Below are 27,292 nucleotides of genomic sequence, written 5' to 3'. Positions count from 1 at the left end.
TCTTTCCAAACCAGCAGATAAATATCTTGTCTCTTGCTGACCTTTGGCTGGCCCTGATTGGTTGCTACCACCAAGAAAAAATAATAGAAGAAGAAATTGGAACATCATGGCAGACTGAGTTTTTCAATGTAAAAAATACAATGAATAGTCATTGTCATGTATTTAGCAATGTGGATTTGTAGTGTCAAAGCTCTAAATAAACACTGGAATAAAAGAAAAACCTCGATTTAATATAAATGCCAGGCGCTGTCTGTAGATCAGCAAAAAGATGAGCTTCGGATCACAATTATCCCCATAGAGATCCGTCTTAAAGTTCTTGAGATAGGTTCAGGGGGTTAAACAAACTGTTTAATTTTTTTTTTTTTTTTTTTTTTTTTTTTTTCTGTCAGGTTACTTATTAATAAATACTACAGCATCAAGACTCAAAGCGTCAACATTTGCAGCTAAGATTCCTAAAAAAAAGTACATAATTTGCTCCTTTTGTCACAAGAGTCTAAATCTCTGCCAATATAGCTCTAATGATGTTCAAACACACCTATAAGGTTGTCACACTTTGTACACTTTGCTCTTGTTTTGTGTACCAACGTGGAGAGAAGCTATCTGTACCATTACTCTGCGTGGAGCTGAGCTCTCAAGCTGACAGAGATCTGTTCTGTTCACATAAAGGGGATGAGCAAGGAGTGAAGGGTAAACTTTTGAAACCTAAATGTCTGGCCAGGCTCAAGAATTGCGTATCTAGTTTCACTGTTTAAAACAAAGCTGACTCCCTGAATGGAGCAAGGAAAGAAAACTCAGTGGGAAACAAAACAGTCATCATTTCCTTGTAATGGTCACAGCTCCAGACTGTCACTAGACTGCCCTGGACTGGTTAAAACCCTGGCTATACTTAAAATGTTTAGTCATATTTAAGGATTTAATTGCAGTTGATTTGTTTTTAAGTCATACAGAGATGGAACTGTTTTCCTGATCACTGGAAAGTGTAAGGGGTGACATTGCTTACAAATACTGTGGCACAGTTACCACCAACTCTACACAACTGTGTTGCATTGACTGTGTTGGCGCTGATGTTTTTTAAACAGACATGAGGCTTTATGCACAATTTATCACTAAATGACAACATAATGGATTATTTACAGATATACAAACTGGAGCACAGAGGCGCTCTTTCCTTTTAGCACTTAGCCTTCTGTGTGAATTAGATACACCTTTTTCTCTTGCGAATCACGTTTAAAGTATAGCAGGTTTATGATGCTGTGCTTACTTTGTGTTATCTCACCTGAAATATACACTAGGCTGAATGTATTTTTGCCTGCAAATTCCATAATTGTTCCTATCACAGACAGACAACTTGCACAATTAAGTCCTGCAGGTCTGGTCTGTGTTTGTTGACGCAGCAGGAGTTTGTAATTATGAACCCAGGTCGTGGAAACATTGTACAGCATGTGTTTGTGTTTGTACACCTTGTTGCTGCCTGCTGATCTGAGTAAATACAGCCCAGCCTTCGCTGGTCGCATGTGTGTGTTCCTGTTTCATGTTCACACCATTACCTCCTCCTCCTCCTGTCTGTTCTCTCCTGCAGGACAAAGACCTAGAGTACTGTGCGGTCAACCTGAAGGTGGATCAGCTGGAGGCCGAGCTGCAGGACCTCAACTCCCAGGAGTCCAAGGATGAAGCATCGCTGGCCAAGGTCTGCTTTTTCTTCTCTCTCTTTCATCTTTCCTCTTTGAGTGTTGTTGTATTTAATGTTGTTTGTCATTTTTACCTGAGATACTCTTTCCTCTAAGTCTTTGACTAGACTACTTTCAGGGAACAAACAATGAAAACAACTTGTTTTATGCCTGTTTAGCATAACAAAGTGTTTCCTATCCTAGATAGTATGTTTAAAATGTTCACTAGTTTTAATTATTTCCTTATTGTTTTCTATTACTCAGGTGAGGAAGCAGCTTCGGGACATGGAGGCGAAGGTGAAGGACCAGGAGGAGGAGCTGGACGAGCAGGCAGGCACCATCCAGATGTTGGAGCAGGTACATTCAAAGCTCTGGCAGGAAATTATTCAACTCAGTTTTAATGCTGCTTTTAGTTCACAAACTCAAACCTTGTAGACAAAATATGTTCCTTAACATCTCTAATAAAATTGAATATTGTTTAGTTTAGTGAATCTTATATTAAATGTTTATAAATAGTAAAGTGTGAAAGGAAGCCAACGGACATCTTTGAAATTACTCATAAATTAAAGTGTACTTGAAGCTCCTTTTGAACTTTAGACAGAGCCAGGCTAATAGTTTCCCCTTGTTCCTAGTCTGTATGCTAAGCTAGGCTAACAACTTTGAATCTTTCCTTTTACTTAATAAAGACACAAGGTTGTTGCCTATAAAGGCAAGTCTACATAATGTTTCAGAATGATGCTTTGATCTCTCTTTCTTTCTGAAATCTGTTCATTAGTTTCTGACCAGCTAACAACACACAAAAAATGAGTAAACAAGAAAATTGACTCTTTGATGGGATCAAAAATACCAGAAAATAAAATCCAAAAGTCACAGACATTCTTTTAATCAGAAGAAGATCAGATCAGAGTAAATTACCTCGACCCCCTGTTGGTACTCATATCTAAGGAGTCACAAACATAAATCTATACACTGATCATTGCATTCACAGCATAAACATACTGATGCAGTGGTAATTGGTGATCACAGAGCTCAAGATGAAGAGTGTCTAACAGAGATGTTTGGATTTGTCTGTAAAACAAACATCAGAATACTTAAAAGCTTTGAAAGTGAAAATATTAAACCATACAGCAACGTATATAAAGTCAAACTTTTAGGTTTGTCAGCACCATTCTCTTAAACTTAGACCCAAAACATGGCTGCATCAGTGATGTTTCTGGTAGCAGTAGTCTGAGTTAAAGAGTCACGAGTTAATAGGACACTAAAAGACAAAACATAGGTAAATAACACAATGGGAGCAAAATGTACACATAACTGCAGTGTGCACACGTCCTCAGTATAGACTGAATGGTAGACGGAAGCCTCAGGTCAGATGTCAGATGAAAGTTTTCTCTATGAGGAAAAGAGGTAGAAGTAGATTATAAAAACAATCAAGATAAACACACAAACAAAATCAACATTAAAAAATCCATTTAAACAGGATGTTGCTTTTGAAGAAGGTCACAATGAAATTTATACAGATTAAACTAATGTGAAACAGTAGTCCCATTAGAGCTGCTGTTACTTATTATAAATCAGAGATTCAGGACTTAGAGCTACTCATGAAATAAGAGTTTGATATATTTCCTTTGCGGGTTTAAATGCAATGCTATTTAAACAGATCTTGATCTGAAGTCTTTAGATTGTTGGTGTTATATATTAAATGGTTGTGAACTGCCATAGTGGCTCCTGCTGTAGTGATTCTAACAGACAGGAAAGGAGGAAGCGGAGGGTGTTTTTTTTTACCTACCTCCCTGCTCTCCATGCACTCTGAGCAGATGTCAGAGCCTATTAGCAGAGTAAAGAAACACCAGCAAGTGCTGTAGACACACACTCACCAATGAATAATGTATGGGAATGAGGTTGGAAATAAGCAGTGTGCCTTTAAGCCACAATGACAGCACAGCCTACCATGTTTTTATTTTTCCTTTCAGGCCAAGCTGCGTCTAGAGATGGAGATGGAGCGTCTGCGTCAAACTCACTCTAAAGAGATTGAGAGCAAAGACGATGAGGTGGAGGAGATCCGACAGTCCTGCAGCAAAAAGGTAACAGAGTTTATTACACGTGAGTGTCTGATTTAGCTTTATTCTTGACTTTATTCCAATTTAATGTTGCAGAGAAGGAGGTGAAATTTATGCATCAGTTTTGTTGCTTTCAGAGAATAAAAACTATACTGTAATAGTTACCAGGGAGTATATGGCACTTCCTGTGTTGGAAAACAAGAACAAAATTGTAAGCTATGACACAGCAATTATAACATTAATAAAATTAAAAGACAACAAAAGATAGTTAAAAATTAAATCTGTTAGAATATATATATATATATATGTCTCCGACTACATAGTCCAGATCAGATTGGATTCTATTTTACAGACCTCAGGAAGACTTCCCAAGGATTTAGGCTCAGAGTTTGCTCCATCTGTGTGGGGCAGAACTTTAAGCTGCCTCAGTGGAAAATCCACTCAGTCTCTATGCATCAACACTGTACAAGTTGTAATTGAAATCTTACAGACATAAATCAGTTTGTGATCAGTCCTAACTTTCTGGACTTCTTATTTTTAGAATTGTATGGCACTTAATTCATTTTTTTCCTTTTTAAATTAATATGTTCATAAAAGTTGTTGTGAATAATTAAATACACAATCAGCTCTGTACCCATACAAGAATTTGGTGCTTTAAAGTCACTGACCACACAGTCCGACCATCTTACTGTGTTAAATAACTGCTTTTATTTAAATAAGATAATGGCTGTCTTTTACAGAAGTTTAATTGACTTTGTGTTTAGCTTTTCTGTTGTTTCCTGGCGTAGCTTAAGCTTGGCCAGTAAGAATTGACTTGGCAGTCTTCTAAAAACATCTGGCAAAATCTCAGGGAGTTGTCAGGCTGGGCCTCCAGCCATTTATAACAGGCAAGATCTGAGGAGGACTCATGCTATGCTTGATTGTCCAAATTATCCACTTTGGGGTGAGTTCGAGCTTATGCCCTCAGGCCATCATTTCAGGGCCAAAATACTCCAAAGTTGCATTTATCCCTAGTGCAGTTCATTTTCTACATGGCAATATGGCCTTTAGGTTGCTTTTGTTGCATTATAATTACTCATTTGCACACCTCCATATTACACTTTGCAGTACTTTGTGTAACTTTCCATTATGTTATGAGCTAATGCATGGTTTTATAGCTGATACTGTTGATACAGTCCTAATATTGAGTTTATTATTGGGTTGATTTGAGTACTGCTGTTGTTGTTGTGCATTGGTCTTCTGATACAAAACTTACTTCCCCTTATGGGAGAAAAAAACCTAATCTTAATCTGAAGTATCTTGAGTTTTCACTTGAAACTGCAGACAATAACCATTGAATTCCCGTTCAGTTTCATGTTGACAGCCTGGTACACAAACAGTTTCTAGATTGATCTAAAGTTAGGAGAAGACATTATTCCCAACATGCCATTGTTTGGCTTCAAAACTGCTCTACAGGAGCCCACCGGTGACTTTACTGGAACTATGTCCATATTTTATATAGACTATATGCTAATACCCAACAGAGAGACAAGTCATTATTTTGAATCACCCTTTTTTCTTCCTCTAACATCGTATTTAAAGAGAAGATTTTGGTCTTATACAACATTGTGCTTTATACGTCTGTCTGCATTGTTTGCACACTGCCCTGCAGTCTCATGTCATTATGAGAGAATGAAAGGTGAATTTCTCTATGTCATGAAAAACAAGCTTCCAGCTTACAAGGACATGACAATTATCATATTAAGATCACTGCCACTAATGATTCAGCAGTTTCAGAACATGTCACGGCTCTGATGTCGGCTTTCTTAGAAACTTTCATGAGAAAGTATTTAAGAGAAATCTCAAGAAGATATTGGAAATGAATTCATTAAAAAAAGTTATCAAGTCTGATACATGTACAAGACTTACAAAGGGCTTAAATAGTTTTCCCCAACCTCAGTGTAACAAAGTATCAAAATCAAATCTTTAGACCTAATGCTTCAGTTCAGCTATTCAGATGAATTAGTGCTTTGGAAGTATGTTGAAAGCTGAACTGAATTTATTTGAATTGTCTTGAGCAGCATGACTGATTATAAAGTTGTAGTGTTGCTAATGGGTTCGACAATGATACCAGCGTATTTGAAATGTAGCTGTGCTGAGGATTGTTGGTGTGTTTGTTAATGTATGGGTGTTTTCTCTTTGTTGTTAAAGCTGTTTTGTGTTTGTTTTGCTTGAGTGGACTCCCCCCACCATCGTGGCCTCCACCCATCGAGGCCTTGTTAGCCCACACATAATTAGCTTTCTCTGCGCTTACACAAGCCAGGAGCAAGGCCTCTGCACTGCATCTGACACGGATATTTACATACTGATCTATTGTTTGATTAAGGATTATACATAAATGTCGGAGTCTGCCCTAAACTTTATGCTTGGCTCTATTATCATTTTAAAGAAATATTTTTCAAAGAATATGAAAAAATGCAAATCGGACAATGTTAGTATGCATCTGTTGTACAGCTGGTGGGATTGTTCCTCAGTTTCAGGGAACTACTGTGTGTCAGTCAGACAAGCAGTAGTCAAATGCACACTCCTTTTAGAACTAAAAACTCAACTCATTTCTCTGCATGGGTTTTTCTGTGTGTTTGTAGCTGAAGCAGATGGAAGTCCAGCTGGAGGAGGAGTACGATGAGAAGCAGAAGGTGCTAAAAGAGAAGAGAGAGCTGGAATCTAAGCTTCTGACTGCACAGGATAAGGTAACTACACCTCACACAGAGGGATGAAGCAATAATCTCAAACCCTGGTGTGATTCCGTCATGGTATGAGGATCATAATATGGCTTATCACAATGGATTTTTCTAATTTTTATCAAAATATAAGATTAAAGTAAATGCAATAAATATAAATAATGGGCTAAACCAGGGGTTTAGCATTTGGCATTGAAGCTAGAAAACTCTGAATAACTGAATTTGTGTTGACTTTTAAAAAGTTCCTTTAAAATATTTAGAAGGAGCTGGCTCTAATGTAGAAATTTGTTTGCACAAATCCTTAAAATCCCTGTAGATAGTAACCTTTGTGGCTCTTGAGCTCATTTAGGTGGGTGAGTTTCACTAATCTTCCTCTCATCCAGTGTTATGAATGATAAAATAACATGAAACTTTATCAGAGGCTTTTAAATAAAAAAGTGCCTTCTCATTTGAAAAAAGTTCTTCCTTCCACCATGTCAGTACATATCTCTTCAGCTCTTGACTAGGGATGGGACATAACTCTGGAATTTCAAATAGTTACACATTTTTTAAAATCCAGAACTTTCCCAGGACATTTATTTAATCTTAAAAATACATTTTTCCATTATTTTTACATGCTGTGGTTTTTTGTGCTGTATAGCCTCTAGAGGGTGGCTGTATTGCATTTAATACTGTCTGCAAGCTGCTAATATAAAACAAAAGTTAAAGGAAACATTGGTGTCAGGTTACATAGACTGGAGAGATGCTAAAAAAGCATTTCTGAACTAAAATGGTCCAATTAGCTTAACAGTATTGAATAAATAATATTCAAGGATCCTTTTCACTTGATTTGGAGATTGAAATCGGTTTCTTAGTGAGTTATAATTAGCACTATCCTATTCTAAAATCTGTCAGTATACAAAGGCTGATTTCCAGTATGTCTTAGCATCAAGCCAACAAACTAAGACGTATTCTGGTTCTTTACATTTTTTTTCATGCAGCATATTAAGGATTCCAGGGTTTTGTAACAAGGATCTGGTTTAATTTCCATGATCTTTTAGGATTTTTTCAAGCTCTTCACCCTGTCATCATTGGTGCATGGTTAAACATGTACATAAGTGCATTTCTCCTTCTGTCTGTGATTCATCACGATTTGTTGTCAAAAGCTACTGAAGCTGAATCAGGCTCTGTGGGGATTTAAGAAACAAAGTGGGTTGACAGAGGATGTGGTTATTCAAACTTTATTCAAAGATTTGTCAGTTATCTTTAAATCATAAATTGAATGAAATGATCACACATATATTTTGTTTATGAAAGTGACATATTAAAACTAAAAAAGAGAAGTCAAATGCAGTTAGTGCCCTCTGCTGGAACGTTTTAAAAATGATCTTTATATATTTGTGTATATTTGTGTCATTGATTGGCTGGGGACTGCGGGTGGAAACTAGCCTTTAGGTGAACTCCATCACATTTGCAGAAATATGCAATGTCCCTGTAATCAAAAATAACAAAAAGTTCTTCCTTATATGTATGGATTTTCAGTTGTACTGCAGCACATCTTTACAACCCTAGCTCACACAGCAGGATGGTTACTAGTTCTGTACTAAAACTAGAATAGTATCTCATATCTCTTAGTTAATGAAGACACTTTGGAGGGATTTTCTGCAGCTTCCTCGAGATTATAAACCTACAAAGTATTAAATTTCACAACGAAATCATACAAAATAATAAATCAAGGGAAATTGATCTATCCTTCACCTCCGTGTGATGTGAAGAGTAATAGAGCGCTGTTAGTGCTATTTGGTGGGGAGTTTCACTTTCACTTTGTGTGGGTGGAGGTGTGGGCTTTGAAAAGATTGAAGTGACTCATTTATTCTAACTCAGTATGATATATATCTGACTACTGACTGGATCTGAGGTAAAGAGAGTCAACAGAGTTGTTGAAGTTCAAACTGAGGTCCAACTTTGACATCAGACAAGACCTGCTGTAAACAAAGTGTTGAATAAATTAATACAAGATTCAGTGCCGTCTGTATAAATAGATGTCATTATAATAACTGTAGTGTTCTCACTGAAGTTTGTTGTTGAACAAAGCCTAATATAAAGTTTTTAGTTTCCCTCTAAGTTTGCAATTTAATTACACGCATTTTTGATGTCTAGAGAACAGAATGCTGAAATAGAAATTGTAGTGGATATTAATTTGCATTTTTAAATGATGATATCTCAATGCTGGTAGTGTTTTCTTTTCATTTGCACATAAATGATGCAAAACAAGTGATTTTAAATGGAAACTCTTACTACTAAATCTTAAACATTGTTTTTCATATTGGGAAATTTTAATAAGTTTAACAGAAAATTCAATTTTACACTTTGACCTCAAGTCAAAATTGATATTTTTAATTGAATTAAGTTTTTATTTTCACACTTGTTTTTCTATAAATGTACAGACATTTTCTACAGGACAGTCGCACCATCCCTGCAACAGCTTGTATACTAGAATTGTTTGTTTGTATACATTTTCATAGAGTTTATGGTAAGTTTTAAACTTACAGACTTTTTAACAACTTACTTAAGATAAGCCCAAACTATTGAAGTGTTCTTTGAAATGTTTATTGTTTGTTACATAATACTTTATGAAAAAATATCCAAATTTAAGGAGGGAGTCGTTGGAAAAAACTCATGATTTGCATTTCCACAATCCCTGAATTCAAACTTTTAACTAAACTCACGTGTAATTGGTAGAAAATGTAAGGACTGTATAGTAAAACATTTACTAGCCCGAGTATGTTTTAACCCATTTAGTAAGTTAATCTCGTTCGTGTTATCCAGGTGAGAGGAGGCGATGCAGAGACAGAAAAGCGTCTGAGGAAGGACCTGAAGAGAACCAAAGCTCTGCTGGCCGACGCCCAGATCATGTTGGACCACATCAAGAACAACGCACCCAGCAAAAGGGAGATCGCCCAGCTCAAGAACCAGGTACAGCTGCTGCCTGCTCAATCCCTTAACTAGGAAAAAGAAGTCATTCAATGTGTGGTGCAGATACAGGAGGACGGCTGGCTGAAGACAGAGAGATCAACAAATGTTGTTGGTCTGGTTTTTAAAAGGTCAACTCACCTGCATTCTAGTTTACTTATATTTCACTTTCCCCTTGTTGTATAAGTTGCAGTTTTCATCATATCGGTGTCAAAGTGAAGACTTAGTTCTTGTGCTTAAATGGTTAACCTTTTCATGGTTGTCGAGAGGAGTCTTTTATCTCATTAATACAGTATTCATGTAATTGTAATCAAATCACTGCCAACAATATATGAGAGCTCCAGTTTGAACAATTTTAGCCCTCTTCCTAAGATAGTAGTTTAAATGTATAACATGAAAATATAACTCTTGAACTCTAAAGTGCTGATCACCAACCTTTTAAAGTGTGCAAACGTGAAAAAATCACAGTAGACCAACTTTTGTTCCTTCCTGTCTCTTAAATAATATTTTGGACTCTCAGATTTATTTATAGGAGTGACAGTAGTTTAAAGTGGAAACTAGAGATGTACCTGTTGTGTAAATAATACAGCTTTGGCCATGAAAAGAAATGAGTTTGTCCAACAGGTCCATTCTTTTGCCTGACTCATTAAAAAAGAAAAAATAATCTTCTTTGAGTTGGCAGATATCAACTGATACTGCTGAACTATTGCCTGTTTGCATAGCCATAATGCTGGTAGCGTCAGTGCTTAAAAGACCCATTTAGAAGACATTGTGACAGTGATCAAAAAATTATCTACAAGTATGGATACCAAAAAACATAATATTTGACTCTTTTCTTGCGCTAGTCTCTGAGTTTATTTTGCTGGGAGCTGTAAAACAGAAAGGAGCAGTGAAGAAGAAAAAGAGTCCTGTTTATCTTGTCTGTATATGTTTTTATTTAGGCAAACTGTCATTTAGTGTACATATATCTAAGAATAAAGGACTGCCTATTAACAGCTCCTGTTGGCAGTGTGAGCATGGAGGTGACAACTAACAAGAAATAAGAAGAAAAGGTATAAATCTAAATTCTTCTCAGCACAGTTGTACAGTAAACAATATGTATTTTTTGGTCTGGATTTTTTTGGGGGGGCTTTTTGTGCCTTTATTTATAGAGGAGGACAGTGGATAGAGTTTGAAACAGGGAAGAGAGCGTGGAGAGGAGAGACATCCAGAAAAGGAGCAACAGGTCAGACTTCCCACAAACATGGGGCGTGCCTTGAACCTCTTGGCCAGCTGCGCCCCTTTGGTCAGATTTCTGAGATAATTCATTGAGATTTCTTTGTGTTTATGTTCAAAATGATGACCTGCTAAGGATGCTTGAGAAATAAATATTTGGATTATGTTTCAGTGTTAGTGTTTGATAAAACTTTTCCTCCTTTTTTATTTGGCAGCTATTTTACAATTGGTGTGATATTTAGACTAAAATGCTTATCAGTTTTAGTCACATTTTAATCAGTTTATATTATAGATTTTTAGATGGCAGCAACACGTTTTAGTCAAAGTTTTACTTGGTGTTTACATGAATACAGTAAAATTATAGAAGAGTTTAGCAGGAAGTCCAAATATTGAACAACCTGATCATTTGAAAAGCTCCTGTCCAAAGTACTGAACCACTCTATTTCCTCATTAGAATAAAAGCAAGAGTCACTACCTTGTCTGTCTATTAATAAGGGCTCTTTATAACCAGTGCCCTGCATTGGTGCTCATCCCCCTCTAACTTCCACATGATGGTGTTACGTAATAAAATGATATTATTGAGATTTCATGTAACACACCAATATAAAATAGCCCATTATTATGAAACTTTTGGTTTGTGATGTGATTTCACATATTATTCAACCAAAGTAGCCTCAACTGTGACCAAAGCCTTCAGGTTAGAGTGTGTCCTAAAAGATACCTGTTTTTATAACTGTTACTTGTTGATTAAAGGAAATAAGACTGAATTAGTATTTTTGTGATCCAGGTTGTCTGTGGGAGAAAAATACTTAACCAGGTCAATGAAGTTGAAATGGTGCAGTTTGTATGAAGTTGCTCAGTATATGATTAACAGATTTATTTCTGTCTTTTCAGCTGGAGGAGTCTGAGTTTACCTGTGCGTCTGCAGTCAAAGCTCGTAAGTCCATGGAGGTGGAGATTGAGGATCTACACGTTCAAATGGAGGACATCTCAAAAACCAAACAAGCGGTCAGTACTGAACTCCTCCTTCTCCTCTTCTTGTCCTTTAAATCTGTGTTTCTAAAAAGTTTCCTGCTGTAGAACAACCACAGGTGGCCGCTGATTGACTTTATGACAAAGTTTACGGCATATGGTTGAAAAATAGGGAAGAAAAGGGAAAGCTGTCACATCATCTGGGAGTGATCTTCAGTTGTGACCACGCAGGTTGTGTTTTTGAGCCTTTTTATAAGTCGGCACCATCTGTGGTGGTAGCAGAGCGGCGGTAGAAATGTCAAATCATCGCCTTCAGCCAGAGATAAGGGGTTAGAGGACACATCTGTTCTCTCCGAGCCTTCGTCTTTCTTTTACTCCCTCTCTTCTTCATTTTCTGCTTCTTTTTATCGCATTTTTCAACTCTCCAGGGTCTGAGCTTTCTTATTTCTCTGCAAAAACACACACAGTGTTTTATATTCCGTCTTCACCTCCATCTTTATCTTCTTTCTTTTCTCTCTTGTTCCTATATATTCCTAAAAATAAAGTATCTACTGTCTCTATCTGAGGAATCTCCTAATCTTTTCTGACCTTTATATTTTTCTGTCCTTTTGGCACAGCTTTTCTTACTTAAAGCCCTGTTCCCATGGCAATCTTCTACCACATGTCGCTCAAACTGCCATTTTTTCTAACACATTTTTCCTGCCGTTAATTTACCCTCTTTCTTTACCCTCTGCGTGTCAGAGAGCTTTAATCTCTTCCTGCTCTCTGTACTGTCAAAGAGAAATCACTGAATGTTCAAACTAGTTTGAGCAATTTGCTGAAGCTTATTTAAATGAGACACCTCATCACCTTGAGAGGTCTGACTGCGTATTTTAGGAAGGTGAATATTATGTCCACAGTGAAGTGAAGGGTGAAGATAATTGAGTTGACAGAGCTGCAGGTCAGAAGCAAAGACTCAGAAAAGAAGGATAGAGTCATCGGGGAAATGTCCACATGACTTTTGCATTCCCTCATCCTTTATAGTGTACCTTTTTTAAGCTCACTATACAGAAAGAGGCAGTAAATAAAGATGCAAAGGTAAATTTATTAAAACATGTCTTTCTTTCCAAAGTATTTACTTTTTTTAAAGCACTGCAGAAGTGAAGGGAATAGGAGGTATTTTCAAACCTCAGTTTTCTGTGTTTTTGTGTCTTAATTATTAGGGATTTGATCAGCTGATAGTTATTGAAAAATGAATGATCAAAACGTCAATTAAATGCAAGGAGTCACTGATCTGAGTGTCTGGTTAATGGTCTCTGTGCTCTGAGAGAAGCGCTGTGTGGTGTGGTGTCATTATATTGGCTCACTGAATATCTGGGAATAAATAGTGCGCACATCAGCATTGTAAATTAAATTGATCTGAAATGTAGCACCTTTAATGTCTGTTTGCTGCCCTGACTGCTGCTGCTCACACCACATCCCAACTACATCGAACATGATTAAACCCCAGCGACAAAATCAGCTTGATTAAATTAATTCCTATTGTAGCATTCTGATAGCAGGGTATGAGATTTATTGCCAAGAAGCATTGTTACAACAAAGAAATAATCTACCAAACACAATCTTACATTTTATGCTAAGTTTATGTTGAAATCCTTGTTGAAACAAGCAGATTGAAACCACAAGTCAGTCTTGCTGCAAACCGTTCATCACTGATGGCCACTCTCACAGACTGTTCACTTGAGACGATGCATATCTCAGAACGAAAATACACAACAAAAATTTCAAAATGACATTGGATTAAACTTCAGTTTAGGGTTAGGGGTTAGTCAACGGTCAGGGTACTTAAAGTTTAGGATTACAAGTCATACCTGCAACACCTAATTACAAAATGTATAAGGAAGCCCAGTAAACAGGCTGTTTACAGGAAAAAAGCGTATCCTCCATGAAAGCATTCTAACACAGCAAGTGTAGCTGACATAGCTCTCATAGCTTAACTGCACAAGCTACATTGATTAAGTGGCTATGGAGCTAATGTGGCTAAAGCTAAGCTCACAAAGCAGCTACATTTCTATGTTATCTATGTAGTTAAGTTAGCTTCTGCTATGTTTTCTAAAGCTCATGTTGCTAAAGCTAGTTTTGTTACAGATGAAAGAGATATGTGGCTAATGTAGCTAAAGTTAAATCTTTTTTTTATTTAACAATCTACTAGACATTTTACCTCTCTATTATCCTTTTAGACCTTCTTGTCAAAGAACAAGATCTTTTTTCCCCAAAAAATCAGCTGGTGTACTGTCTTTATAGCCACCAGGCTCCACTTTTAAAAACAGTGTTTTAACCTCGCAGGAGGGAGGAGCTGCTTGTCTGTGTTTTTATATAGATTTTTAAAATGTGTTTTATGTGTGTCTTTGGCATAGGTCTTTGATGGTTACAAATACTAGAATTAGCCTTTAACTGCCCTTCAATGTAGAGATATTGAGTTCAAAAGTGTCCACCATAACTATTCAAGAAGTTTATTATATGTAGTACAACTATGAAAGAAAAAAAGCCTCAAAACAGCTGTTGATAAATTTAATGCAAATAAGATGAAAAGGATTGAAAACAAGTTCTTATGTTTGATGGTTATTATGTAATTTTCTTATATTTTTAATCTGAAAAATATTGTTTCTCAGGGTTAAGAGCCATAATTTACTTTGAAACGTGAATTCTTGATATCTATTTTGTGTATTAGTTTTGCATAAAATCAAACTAAACCTAGTCAGATGTTTGGAAAATCAGTCTGTGAATGTCTTCAATCTTCAAGTGAAATGTGCAGGAACACCTTGCAAAGTACAAGGTTTTTTAATTGTTGATTTGAAGGTAAAACAAAAAGACAGGAGTGGAGCAGGGAGAGGATGAATGTGTCAGCAGCTGTTTGTTTTGTGCCGTGTCTTTGAAGGCGACCTCTGCAGCTCCCATCAGCAAACGCCTGCACGAACTGATGACAGAAACAGTTATTCCATAAATGGAGGGTTTTTTTTAATGCAACCCCGGTCCCATCGTACTCTGCAATTCAACACAGATAAAATCATGCAAATAACATTTCTTTCAGATGGTCTGCCGTTTTCTCCCCATTCCCCTGACGTTCTATCGCCGTAATTGCAGTGTTTTGAGAAAATTGTCTTGCATGTTTTCAACAGCTTTATTTTCCTGCTGAGAGCCGCGGTGATCTGAGGGAGGAAAAAAAGGGGAAAAAAACAAAGAGCGAGGACACATAATTGGGTTGAAATTGCACTGACAGCCTATTGTTAAATGTGCTAAATGAAAGTTTGATGCTGCAGACTGTCAAACATTTTCCCCGAGCTGCAGAGACGGCGCTGCGTTCAAAGCTGTTCTCACCGCACGGTGAGGCCAATGGTGGATCTTAAAATGGAAAGTGTGATATGTAAATGAATCCGCCCTAGATTCTGCATGGATATTTTTAGATACTGAAGAACACCTTGGTACATCTCATCAGTGTGAGGTGTTAATAAAAATAGATTAAAGATAAATAAACTCTGCAGCTTTCTTTCAATTGGTTGATTTAAATTTACTTCCGGATGCAGGAGTCTCACCTCCCCTGTCCCTACTCTCTCATCCACCCGCTAAGCACAAATGTATTCATTAGCCTTTCACACAGTCACATTAGTCATCATTTATTAATCTGTCGCGCTCCACCAGAAACCCCCGCCCGCTCTTTTGTGCATCATCTGAGTCATTACAGAAACAGGATTACTTCAACGCTGGCTCTCCTTTCAGCTGGAGGTGCGATGCAGTCACTGCTAGCTTTTTAGCCACTAATTGGATATGTTGGATGTGATGACTGGGACCTGAAATAAATGCTGCTGGGTCCTGTGATCAGAGCGGGGGCTGTGGAGGAGTTAATAAGGGCTCTCCTGCTCTGCATAGAGCGGAAGAGCTAGAAAGTGAAAGCACGACTCTGGACTATGACCATTTACTCCTATATTATGAAGATTTATGGAGTTAGTGTTTGGAAAATGCACAAGGACAATCACGTGTTATTATGGGCAGATTTTCATTGAAAATATGTGATCAGTAGACTGGAATAAATGCATCTACAGTCATTAACGAAAGTATTGGCACCCCTGGAATTTTTCCAGAAAATACACCATTTCTCCCAGAAATTGTTGCATTTACAAATGTTTTTGGTATACATGTGTTCAGCAGAAAAGATCACCTGTGGTTAATCCCCTGGTGTCTGCTACTGGAAGAAGCACTGTGTGGTGTAGTGTAATTACATATGCTAATAGAATTGACATATTGAGTATTAGACTCATCAGGATTGTTTTTCAGATCAGACCTTACATTGTCAGCTTCTTGACTCTTCTGCTTCTGGTCAGTCATCCTCCACCATTCAAAGCAGCCATTGTAAGATCATCCAAACTTGAAAGTAGGTCCCTTTTAAGATAAGATAAGAAAAGATAAGTCTTATTGTCCTCGAGGGGCAATTCAGTTTGCAACAGAAGTTCACACAAGCAATGAGAATACATAAGTACACACATGTTAAACATAACTCCAGCGGATTTCATCATGATAGATAGGCAGTGAGATACGATGCGATACACACAACAGTCCAAAGTAACACAATTTTAACAGTCCAAAGTGTTTGGTATGTGTAATGGTAGCAATGCCTACTTACCTGGCACGCCAGATGGATTTTTTTCACATATCCATCGGTCAAACCTTCCATAGAAAGCATTTGGGAAAGGGCAGAGCCTTTGAAAAAAAAACTTGGAGGGTGATTGAATGAATGTTCTGTCTGTCACATCTTTATGGGCCAATCAGAGCAACAAAACACGTGACATCGTTGCCCCAGACCGAGGTGCGCTGCTACCGACTAGTAAACTCCATAGAGAACTGCATAATGTGAAACATGGCGACTGTAGACATGTCAGTACACGACCTTTGTTGTTTTTGAAAAGAAAACAACTTACTGCTGTTCTTTATTCTTCTTTTAATGAAGAAATGTCAAGTTCTGATACAACTTGTGCTTTAGCAGCATCCATGCTAATGTCTTCCGCCATAGTTACACTGGCCTCTTCTCGCTGCTTGCATACATCTCGACTCTGCTGTGCCCAAAATTCTGCCCCCCGATGCTGACTGGTCCTGTCACTTTCTAACCGCGCCCAAACGGTTCAGATGGGAGCTTTGCGATATGGATTTGCCAGTAAGAAACACAGAAATGGGCGAATCCATCTGCTTTGCAAGGTTGAATGCCTACAGCTTATTTAAAAACCCAACAGCTAATGGAACAAATGACCTCTGTTAGATTTGGCACTCCTGGCATAAGTAAACCTCTTCCCTGATTGCAGAAGTCTAAACTTTGCATGCAGAGGGTGCTGATGGTCTCCCACGTTGGCCCTTTTCTTCTGTGGCCCTCGCTTGAAAAACACAGCCAAGATCATTTTGGTAAAAGCCAATAATCTTTATGCAAAGTTTAACATTTCCTAGCTTGGTTTTGTTTACCATGCTCAGATTACCAAACCAACAGATCATTGCAAAAGTGAAAATAGACTCGATAAAAGATGAGTAAAATATATTTAAAAGAGATTTATCAACATAAAATCCTCTCAACTTTCTCAAGAAGAATAGTTTCTGGTTTACGTTTTTACAAAACAACCCTGACCCTCTTTACAGCAAATATTCTGTTTATTGGATTTTTTTCTCTCTGCTCTGTAAGTAACTTAAGATATTTTGGATTTGATAGGAGAAGCAGCTGTCTTGTAGTGTTTAATTTAGTCCGGTGTGATGATGAAAACACAGCTGGGTGATCTATTTAAAGTCTCTTTCTGTGTGTTCGTCAGCTGGAGGAGCAGCTGAGCCGTGTGCAGAGGGAGAAGAACGACCTGCAGTCCAGGATGGAGGAGGACCAGGAGGACCTGAATGAACTCATGAAGAAACATAAAGCTGCTGTGGCACAGGTCACATTTTTACTTCTCTTCTTGTCTTCTGTATTACACATATGGCACAGATACACAGGCTGGAGTGTTGGTGTTAGTCTTAGTAGAGTTAAGGCCAGCTCAGACTACACGAATCCAGCCAGATTTAAGCCCGACTGCAACGTCGCTGCTCGTTGTCAAAACTTGGGCCTGATTTTGAGAGTTGGGAACAACAAACCGTCTTGTAGTGTGACATAATTAATGACGTATTCAAGACTCCTTACAATTCCTCATGACCACGATTCAACAAGACTAGCATGTCAGAATTTTTCATACATTGTTGTCTAGTTTGACACCCTGACCTGACATGAACGACGTGAATCCTGATGTCTAACAACAGGAGAACATTTGCTCTTTATCTTTGCGCCATCATTTACAAGATTTACCACTTTTATCCCTTTTTATTTCCTAATACTATGTAAAAAAAAATTTTTTCAACGTTATCACATACATACCTTAAGTTCTATCTAAAGGAGAGCCAGTCCATATTGTCCTCCTCTTGATACATTCATACTTATTATCCATAATCCAATCCATCATTGCTTCTTATTTTCCTTTTTTGAGCAAAAGACCGCTACAATCACATGAAGCGCTCCTGTTGTAGAGTGACTGACACTCTTTGGCCCGCCCCCGACAACCTGTGAACTCGCACTCAGTCGCGGAGATGGTGGTGACATCAGCATACGCTGAGCGGTCTGGATCACTCTAGTAGTGTGTGGCCAGGCTGTTGGCCAAGACGGGACAAGATTTTGGTCGCATAGTCTGACATGGTGCCGTTGTGAACGACCAAAAATATCGTGTAGTCTGAGCCGGCCTTTATGAAAATCTTATTTGGTTAGTAATAACTTATTTTTTTGTTTCTCTACATACTCAAATTATTCATGAATAAAAACAGAAACTGACAAATCGAGGAAATGCCATAATGATTTTGTAATAAAGAAACGCAGGAGGTTGGATAAAATGTTAAATATCAACATAATTGAATAAGATCATAATTCAGAAGGGGAAATATAGAGAATGAAACATTTAAAGGTATTCTGGCAAAATAAAATAAGATATAATATAACTGACTCAAATTTAAGACATTTATTGTAAATAGGTAAAAGTTAAATAAGATAGGAAAGTTAAAAGCCGGACGAGAAAGGTAGACCTTGACATTGCTTAAAACTTTTAAAAATTATAATTACTGTTGATTTGCCTTATAAAAAAACAAGAGTTTAGGAAGTGCTTTGACAAATGAAGCAAAGTCAGGACACACAACAAAACCACTAGACACTGTATGTGAAAACAAACACAGAGATTTTGATTAGCACCATTACAAAAGATGCTTTCATGATCAGACATGTAACTGCACTTCACAAGGAAAGCAGTAAACTTTAGAGCTAACAAGAGTTTAATTGTTGGTCTAAGTACCCTAACTTTTGGGCTCAGTTATGTCCAAGAGAAATCTTTCATCTGTATCAATGTCATACATCAGTCGTTTGACACTCAGAGAGATAATGCATCATCCTACCCAAAGCTCTTCAAGTACGCTTAAAACCCAAAATACTATTGAGATGATAAAAATATTTTAACCCTAAAAGGGGTTTATTAACCTGTTACTAGTTCAGAATAATCAAAAATTACTCATTAATACACTAGAAAATCCAAATGTACTTCAAGTGAAGAAAGTGCACTTTTTATGGAAAGACTGAGCTTAAAGTGTGCTGCAAACCATGCTGGATCTTCATATGACTCAGGTGTTCTTCTGCTGCTTCCCACATCAAGTACCAATATCATATACAAGTAGAAACAGTCCGCAGTCCTCATTAGTCATTGGTGAGCCAATTTTAAAAGGTACTGAAGGTTTTCAATTCAAGTCTTTTAGTTTATTTTGTTTCTTTTTTTTTAAACTTGAGTTCTAATTATGAAGCGCATGAAGAAAATGTAATAGCATCTTTGAGTCTAAAAGAAACCTGTTTTCACTTGTTACTAGTATTCTACTTTTGTCTGCACATGGAAGCATTTCTTGTTATGGTACTGGTGTATAGGTGTAACTGTGTAAACAAACAAAGATGGGCACATGGAATCAAAGTTTAACTTTGTTGGCCAACAAAGACATTTACTTTTATAGCAGTTAATAATTGATTTCAGTTTTTATTAAAAGAAGTTCAGGCTGGCTCGGACTACACAAATTCAGCCAGATTTTGCTAGACTGCAACGTTGCAGCTCAACATTAAATGTTGGGTCCTGATTGTGAGTGTAAGGAAAGACAAACGCTCTTGTAGTGTGACAAAGTCGATGATGCGTCAAAGATGCTTGGTGACCATAATTCGACAGGACTGGCATGTCAGAATTGTTCTTGCATTGTTGTCTAGTTTGACACCCTGACATCAATGATGTGAATCCTGACACCTGTCAACAGGAAAGCATTTGCATTTATATTTGTATCATTATTTACTAGAGTGACATTGAACAAGTCCCAGCTTCTTTTCCTTCTGAGGGTTACACTGTGCATACAGTGATTTTTTTTTTTTTTTTTTTTGGGCCTTTTCATGCCTTTATTAGATAGAGGACGGACAGGGGATAGACTCGGAAACAGGGGAGTGAGTGGGGAGAGACATGCGGTAAAAGGCCAGAGGCCAGATTTGAACCCGGGCCGCTCACGTGCATTGGGAGCACCTTAAACCCCTCGACCATCTGCATGATCACTTACAGTGATTTTCTTAAAAATTCATCACATTCATACCTTAACTTCTGTTTGGAGGGGAGGCGGTCCATACTGTCCTCCTCTTGGCACATTGGGATGAGTTCCTAATTGTTTCTTGGTTGTTTTTATTCTTCTTGTCAGAGCAAAGAACTTTCGCATCACATAGAGCACTTCGGTTTTAGTTATCCTCTGTTGTAGCTTGTCTGTCAGCTAGATTGGGACAAAAGTCTCATCTGACATGGTTTTTGTAAAAGACCAAAAAAAATTGTGTCATCTGAGCCAGTCCTTAACAGTAACATTAACCAGTATTATCAAAGCTAATAGAAGCATTAGCTTTTTGTATATCACTGGACTGGAGTTCTTTAAAGACTCAAAACAAGTTAGAGAACTCAAAATGATTAAAGCCATTTTAAACAACAAATAACACAAGATTTTTTATATATCAACACTGTCTACAGTAAGCGTTTTATTTTTAGTGTCGTATGCCCACAAAAACAACAGAACTTGTCAGGGTCTTGTTATTGAAGCCATCTAAAAGAATAACACACTTCTACAACGCCTCCTGTCGCTGCACTCTCACTTGAGGAAACCCAGCAAGGGACAATGCTCCAGCCAGTGAGGAGGCTAGCACTCGCAGCTAACCACGGCTCAGGTCAGAGGGAGTGTTCCTATTGGCCGTTGTAGTAGGTGCGCCTCTGCCTCTCAGCTCAGTCTCAGTGAGAAGTTGATACAATGGCAGAGTTACCAGCGGTGTTTGGTCCTGTGTAGAATTGTTCGTGCTGAGACGAAGTGTTTTCTAACCTGTAATTCAGCCATTGATTTCAGTGGAAATGCGGAGCAAAATCACTCCACAAGAGCTTTGCCACCATCAGTATTAGATTTAGCGGACATGCACATTTGCGAGAAGGTATGTGAGAAGAGGGGCGGAGCTACGGAGCCCAAACACAGGGAAGAATAGGAAGGGAGGGGGAGTAGAGTTGATTCTACACGGCTCTCAGTGAATTTTACATACTCGAGCTCTAAGTGCAGAATTTCTACATAAGAAAAGCCCCCAGGGCAGTTATGGGCATTAAGGTCTGTTACTCCAAAAGTTCTGAAGCACAGGAGGCAGTATGCTCATGCTCAGGTTGTCTGTCATCCACTTCACCTTAGAAGAGCAGGGTTCAGATCCTTTTTCTTTCTCATCAACACAGATAGACAGGTGTTAACCCAGTTAGCCTTCGGTCTCCGAGACCCTCTTTCTCTCCCCTCCATTGCTGACATTACATATGATACAGATGTATTAGTTTTGTGATATCTTTTTGCTTAAGAGTTAACAAAAGAAGGATCTTGGTTCAAAAATAAAGGCCCATCTATTCAGAAAGTACAGAACACATTAGGTCAGCTGAGTTGAGTTGGCAGAAGTAAATTCAAGTGATAAAAATGGCTTTAAAAGACACAAATGTCTGGAGGACAAGATTTGTAAATTAACATCCACTTTAAAAATTAATTAAAAAGTAGCTGCCAATTATTAATGTTTAATTGGTAAGCAGACGTGTGATGTGATCATGGCTTTGTTGTGATAATCAAGATTAGAAAATTCCCCAGGGAACCTTTCAGGATAATAATACACAGCAGATGCATTATTGATGAAATTCTACAGCTAACACAGTTATGTCAGCAACAAACTGAATGATCCATTACAGAGAGATGGATGATATTGACCTGCTAAAGAGCAATTTTTCATAAAAAAAAACTCAGTTACCCATTTTTCCTATCCTAGTCTGTATATCTTTGTCCTATGTATCATTTCAAAAACCAATTTGAGGTGCATTTATAAATGCAGAATTCAGGATCAAGCTTTACATCAGATTGTTTTAACACCATCCATCCTCAGCGATTGAGTCGTTTTAGAGAAGCAGGGGTATTTGTTGAGCTCGGAGCATTAGTATTAATGTAGCTGTAAAGGCAGATGAGCAGCAAGTGGAAATGAAAGTGGAGTAAAAGCGTTTTCCTTTCCACCGCTGATGGAATGATGAGTGATCTGCCTCCGCCGGCTCCAAATGAATCCATCCTTCTCGTTTTAAATTGAAGCGGCTGAATTCCCGATGGGACTCACTGCAGCAGAGTGCTTCATCTGCTGTGAAATAAAAAAAAAACCCTCATCTCAAACATTTCACACAGGTCACATTGAAATGAGATTTATTGATGTGCTCTCACAGCTCTTAAACAATCTCTCGGATAAATTTATTCGTCGATGCAATGTCGCTGTGATGTCATCATGTTTTAGTGGATTTGCTTGTTTTCTTTTTTCATAGTTTTTCATCTAATGGATTTAGATTTATCTTTGCAGGCTTTTACAGCTCAGGTTTGTGTCTTCTGTGCACTTTATAAGGTAGGGTTTGCCTTTAAAAATGACTTTCCTTTGTTTTATTCTGTGGTTTCAGTCAGCTCAGAACTTGGCTCAGATCAGCGACCTGCAGGCCCAGCTGGAGGAGGCCCTCAAGGAGAAGCAGGAGATTCAGGAGAAGGTAGATGCTGGCATTTTGCTCTTTACTTACTACTCTTGTAACAAAGACAGACAGTTTATATCTGCTGTAAGGACTGGAACAGATTTTAAAACACTGGAGATTAATTAAGACCAGAAGCTTTCCCTTGAAAAAGATTTGGTAATTCCCAGTAACCTCCTGGTAGAATAAAAGTTTTATACAATTTAGAAATAAAATCAGGCAGGGGTTCAGATATCAGTAATCCAACCCTGAAGCAATAAAGAAAAAAACATTTATTTATTTCATTGACCAAAACAAAAACAAGCTTTAAAATGAAACAGAGTTTAAAGCAGGGGGGTACTTAAGGTGCGGACAGGGTCAATATTTAACCATAACTGTCAACTTTATATTCACCAGTAATAAAATATGAAAAAAAAAAAAAAAAAAACAGCACTGATGATAAATCTTTGGAAATTCAAAAAGTAAAAATGATAAGTTTAAAGGCTGAATCTGACATCAAAATTCCAATTTATTAGTCCAAAAGATCTAAACACAATGTTAAAAATAGAAAAATAATGTTTTTAAAGAGCAAATATATGAGGTGAAAATTAAAATCATGAGTTTAAAAAGTCAAAATATGAGATCAAATTTGAAATCATATGTATAAAAGTGAAAATATGACTTAAAATTTTAAATAATGAGTCTGATAGGTTGAAATTTGTGATTAAAAAGCCAAAATTAGGAGTTGAAAATGTCAAAATATGAACTAGAATTCAAATTAATGTCTTAAAAAGTGAAAAATATGAAATAAAAAGTAAAAATTATTAATTTATAATGTCAAAATATGAGAAAAAATGGAAATCATATGTTTAAAAGTCAAAATATGGGATTAAAAAGCCAAAGTAAGAGGTTGAAAATGTCAAAATATGATTTGAAGTTTAAAGTTGGTTGACTTTTTTTTGTTATATTTCTTACTTTTTATTTTTTCAGATTTTTATGGCTTAATAACAAGGAAATTTTAAATTTTCAAGTTGAAGTTTACATTTTTTATAGGAGGATATCTGCAGACCAGACACTGGTGGGCCAGTAATAATACAAATATGATATGATCTCAGGGGCCCAATATAATCGTTCCACTGGCCAGATTTGGCCCCCAGGCCTTGAGTTTGACACCCATGGTTTAAAGCTTCAATCAGGACATAAATTCCAGCCCAGCCCTACACAAGTTCTCTGAGGCCAGCCTTGCCTCTCCCATTACCTGTATTTATGAGCCCAAGCTTGACAATATTATATGAAATGATGCGTTATGAAATCCAGGGTAAATATAGTTTTGCTGCTATGTCCGATGAGCTATCTTTAACTACCCTTAATCCTGACCTGGCTAGGGCCAGAGGGTAGGGATAGGGGTCAAGCCCTGACCCTGACTGGGCCAAGGCTTAGGCAGAGGATCTAACTTATGATATGAAAGAGCAGGGTGGATCAGGAATTATTGGGCTGGGGGCACCTGACTGAGGCCATGACTTATGTAGGGCTAGCCTGAAGTGTGAAGTACACACAAACAAATGAGTCGCACTTCTGTATCTGGCCAATCTTTTCTAATCAAACCTACCTTCATTTGTAATGCTAAAGTACTCTACAGATGTATACCATTTTTTTACCCCAACAAGTAAAAAAACTGAAGGATTTAAACAATGTTTGTCTTAATTTTAAGGTTTGAAGAATTAATTATGACTTCGACCTTTTGGTTAGGTCGTGCCCCATGTAAAGAGGCTGTAGTCCAACAAACAGGGGCCCCAGGTCCAAGTATGACCTTTTGCTTTCATAAAGACAGTCTTATAGAATCATAATATTTATTTGAATTATTTTTTAAAAGCAGTTGAAAAAAGTGGCATTGACCAGAAAAGAGTAATGTTCTTTTAGTTTGGCTTAAAACAGCTCTTTACTATCTAAGAAAAAATAACTTGAACAATTCCCTTTCAGAGCTAGGAGCATTGCTGTACTCCCTTCTAATGGTTTTCATTTCATAATGCAGCCTCCTTGTTCCCACCCACAGAAGTTTGTCGAGTTTTCTGTGCTGCAGTGTCCGGTGAAGAATCTGGTTTGCATTTCTTTGCAGCTCTGCCTCAGCCCATTTTCTTTGCCTCTGCACTGCTCTCTTGACAAATACAACCCCTGATGTAATTGATGTGTCATTCAAGCAGGATTTGTGCCGGCAATATGTGACACAGATGGCCAACTTGGTTTCCCAGCTCAGCCGAGCAATAATGCTGAACATGCTTGTGCTGTCATCCCCGTAATGACTGCTGCTGCATGAATCTGTTTCTCCATCGGAGACAGCTGTACCTGACAAATTAAAGAGAGAGCCGAGGAGGGGGGGTTACGCTCACAGCCCACCCTCACCCTAAATATAAGAGTTAGATGGTGATTCTGACTCAAGACCTCAAGACTTTGAAAGAGCAGGAGACGGTCAGGAAACTTCTGTGAAGTTTAAAACGCTTCAATGCCCTTTGGTAAACTGTCTTACAGTTTGAATGTTGCCATGGCAAAGCAGAAATATATTATTTACAACTCCAAGTACTGTAGAAGTTTAAGTATATTTGGTTAAAAGAGGCTACTGGACCAATAATATTATTTGTATTCTGGGTCTTGGAAAGACATCCTAGGACTTGAGGATCATCAGTAACATATAGTAGGGTGTCATCTGCATAGTGATGAACATGGATACAGTATTGTCAGATTATATATATATATAGAACAAAGAGTACTTGACCCAGAACTATTTGATGGCACTCTGTATGCTCCATCTTATTTTTGTGATAAAAGAAGAGTTTTGAATTAAGACCAAATTGAGCTTAGCCTATAAGAGTTACTAACTAATATAGTGACGTAAACATTTGCATGTTGCTTTCTCAGTTGCAAGGGCTTCAGAGCCAGCTGGAGTTCCAGGAGCAGTCCATGGTGGAGAAATCCCTCGTGAGCCGGCAGGAGGCGAAGAACCGTGAGCTGGAGACCAAGCTGGAGTTTGAGAAGACACAAGTCAAACGCCTGGAGGTGAGAGACTCATGGATAGGGGGGATGATGAGTTAAAGCATACTGCTGGGGTCAGAGATCAACCGCAGAAGCAGAAATAGTCACAAGCTACAGAACATATATGAACATATTCCGTAGCACCATAAAACTTTCAACCATTGCCAGTTTTATTTATATAAAACCATTACAGCTTTATTTTGTGTTCCAGCTTGTGCTTCTCTCACTTGACAATACCATTTGTTATTTTGTCATTTTCAAAATTACTTTCAGATTTTGCCTGAGACAAAAAGCACAAGTGAAGGATAAAGGTTACCATCTGCACGCTCTTGGGGACAAATTGAAATCCTCTCTCGCCCACAGATAAAATGACCCTGTGCTCCATTTTTTGCAGGTTCAGTTTGGTAATTACTAGCTGTGCAGTTTGCTCACTGCCAGGCAGGCTCCTTCTGCTCCTTGCCCTCCGAAGTCAAAATAAATTTAATTATTTATTTTAAAGATAGCTAGACTTCCAGCCTGTAGTGAATGTGCTGAGTTTGGAAAACAGACACAAGGGTTAGACTTAATCTGCCTTTCGGTGGAGTTTTTACAGTTCCTCAGCAGTGTTAAAAAGTGCAGTGAGTGAATATTTCAGGTTGCCTGAGTAGTATAACTCATCAAAGCTGGAGGTAGCAGAGCTCAATCAATACTGATATGAGGAGGCACAGAACAACTCCCACTCACTGTGAGAAATATGGACAGAGCCGGTGGCTAATGCAAGAGATCTCTCACTGACAAAATGAGCTGCTGGCATTCATGCACAGGCTACAGCTTTACAACACTCACTCAAGAGTCACCTGCTAAAACGGCACTCAAAAGCAGCATATAAACAGAAACACAGCTGCACCGCTGCAATGCATTATTGATAGAAGTATGCTCATCAATAGTTAACATTTATTTTTGGCTGTAGAGAAGTTGTATGCTTTTTTTTCTACACACTAACAGCTAACAGACATTATTGTCATTTTACTGCTGAAATGTATTGTATGATGCAGATTTTTGATGGTCAGAGTTACAAAAATAGTGAATTTATTTATATTTGTTGCTACACCAAAGCATTATACACTGTGCAAACAAAGGCAGAGCAGAAGAAGACTGGTAGTGAAAACTGAAGTCAAAAACCCTGGATTTGAAATATTTCAGCTTTATAAACACTTAATGAAAAAGGAAACACTTGAAACTTGTTTTTTGAAGACTCAGGGGTACTTTCTTTAATTCTGATGTGTGAAATGAATTTAAATCGAACTATTGTTTGTTTCATTGTTTTTGTCAAGAGTTGTTTTAATGAATATTGTTGTTTGCTATTATATTTAAGATTTGAACAATGCTCAGAGGATGTAGTGACTATTGTCTTTGCTAATCCCTGAAAAACTCGCAAATTTAGGCACTTCTTATACAGCAAATATCTCAAGAATATGCTGCACTGACAAGAAATATAGTGATGCCAGTAACAGTCTCCACAGTGTGTTTCAGTCTTAGAATTTGAGTCAGACATCAAGAGTAGGTCAACAGTTCTCAATGGTGGGTAG

At 37.7% G+C, this 27,292-nt stretch overlaps 1 protein-coding gene across 14 annotated transcripts in view; it reads left to right on the top strand.

The window, feature by feature from the left end:
- Positions 1–27,292, top strand: part of myo18ab (myosin XVIIIAb) — a 202,117-nt gene that overhangs the window by 140,009 nt on the left and 34,816 nt on the right. For all 14 annotated transcript variants that reach the window (XM_041804165.1, XM_041804150.1, XM_041804142.1 and 11 more), the window contains 9 exons: positions 1,580–1,687; positions 1,932–2,024; positions 3,638–3,748; positions 6,349–6,453; positions 9,253–9,399; positions 11,506–11,619; positions 17,406–17,522; positions 22,656–22,739; positions 25,611–25,748. In XM_041804165.1, the coding sequence (XP_041660099.1) occupies positions 1,580–1,687; positions 1,932–2,024; positions 3,638–3,748; positions 6,349–6,453; positions 9,253–9,399; positions 11,506–11,619; positions 17,406–17,522; positions 22,656–22,739; positions 25,611–25,748 (1,017 nt within the window). The remainder of the gene's footprint in view (positions 1–1,579; positions 1,688–1,931; positions 2,025–3,637; positions 3,749–6,348; positions 6,454–9,252; positions 9,400–11,505; positions 11,620–17,405; positions 17,523–22,655; positions 22,740–25,610; positions 25,749–27,292) is intronic.

Source organism: Cheilinus undulatus, linkage group 2, assembly GCF_018320785.1.
Source record: "Cheilinus undulatus linkage group 2, ASM1832078v1, whole genome shotgun sequence".
In the NCBI taxonomy this organism is placed as follows: Eukaryota; Metazoa; Chordata; class Actinopteri; order Labriformes; family Labridae; genus Cheilinus; species Cheilinus undulatus.
The sequence above is the reverse complement of the archived record's forward strand: the minus strand, read 5'-3'. Positions and strand labels throughout refer to the sequence as shown.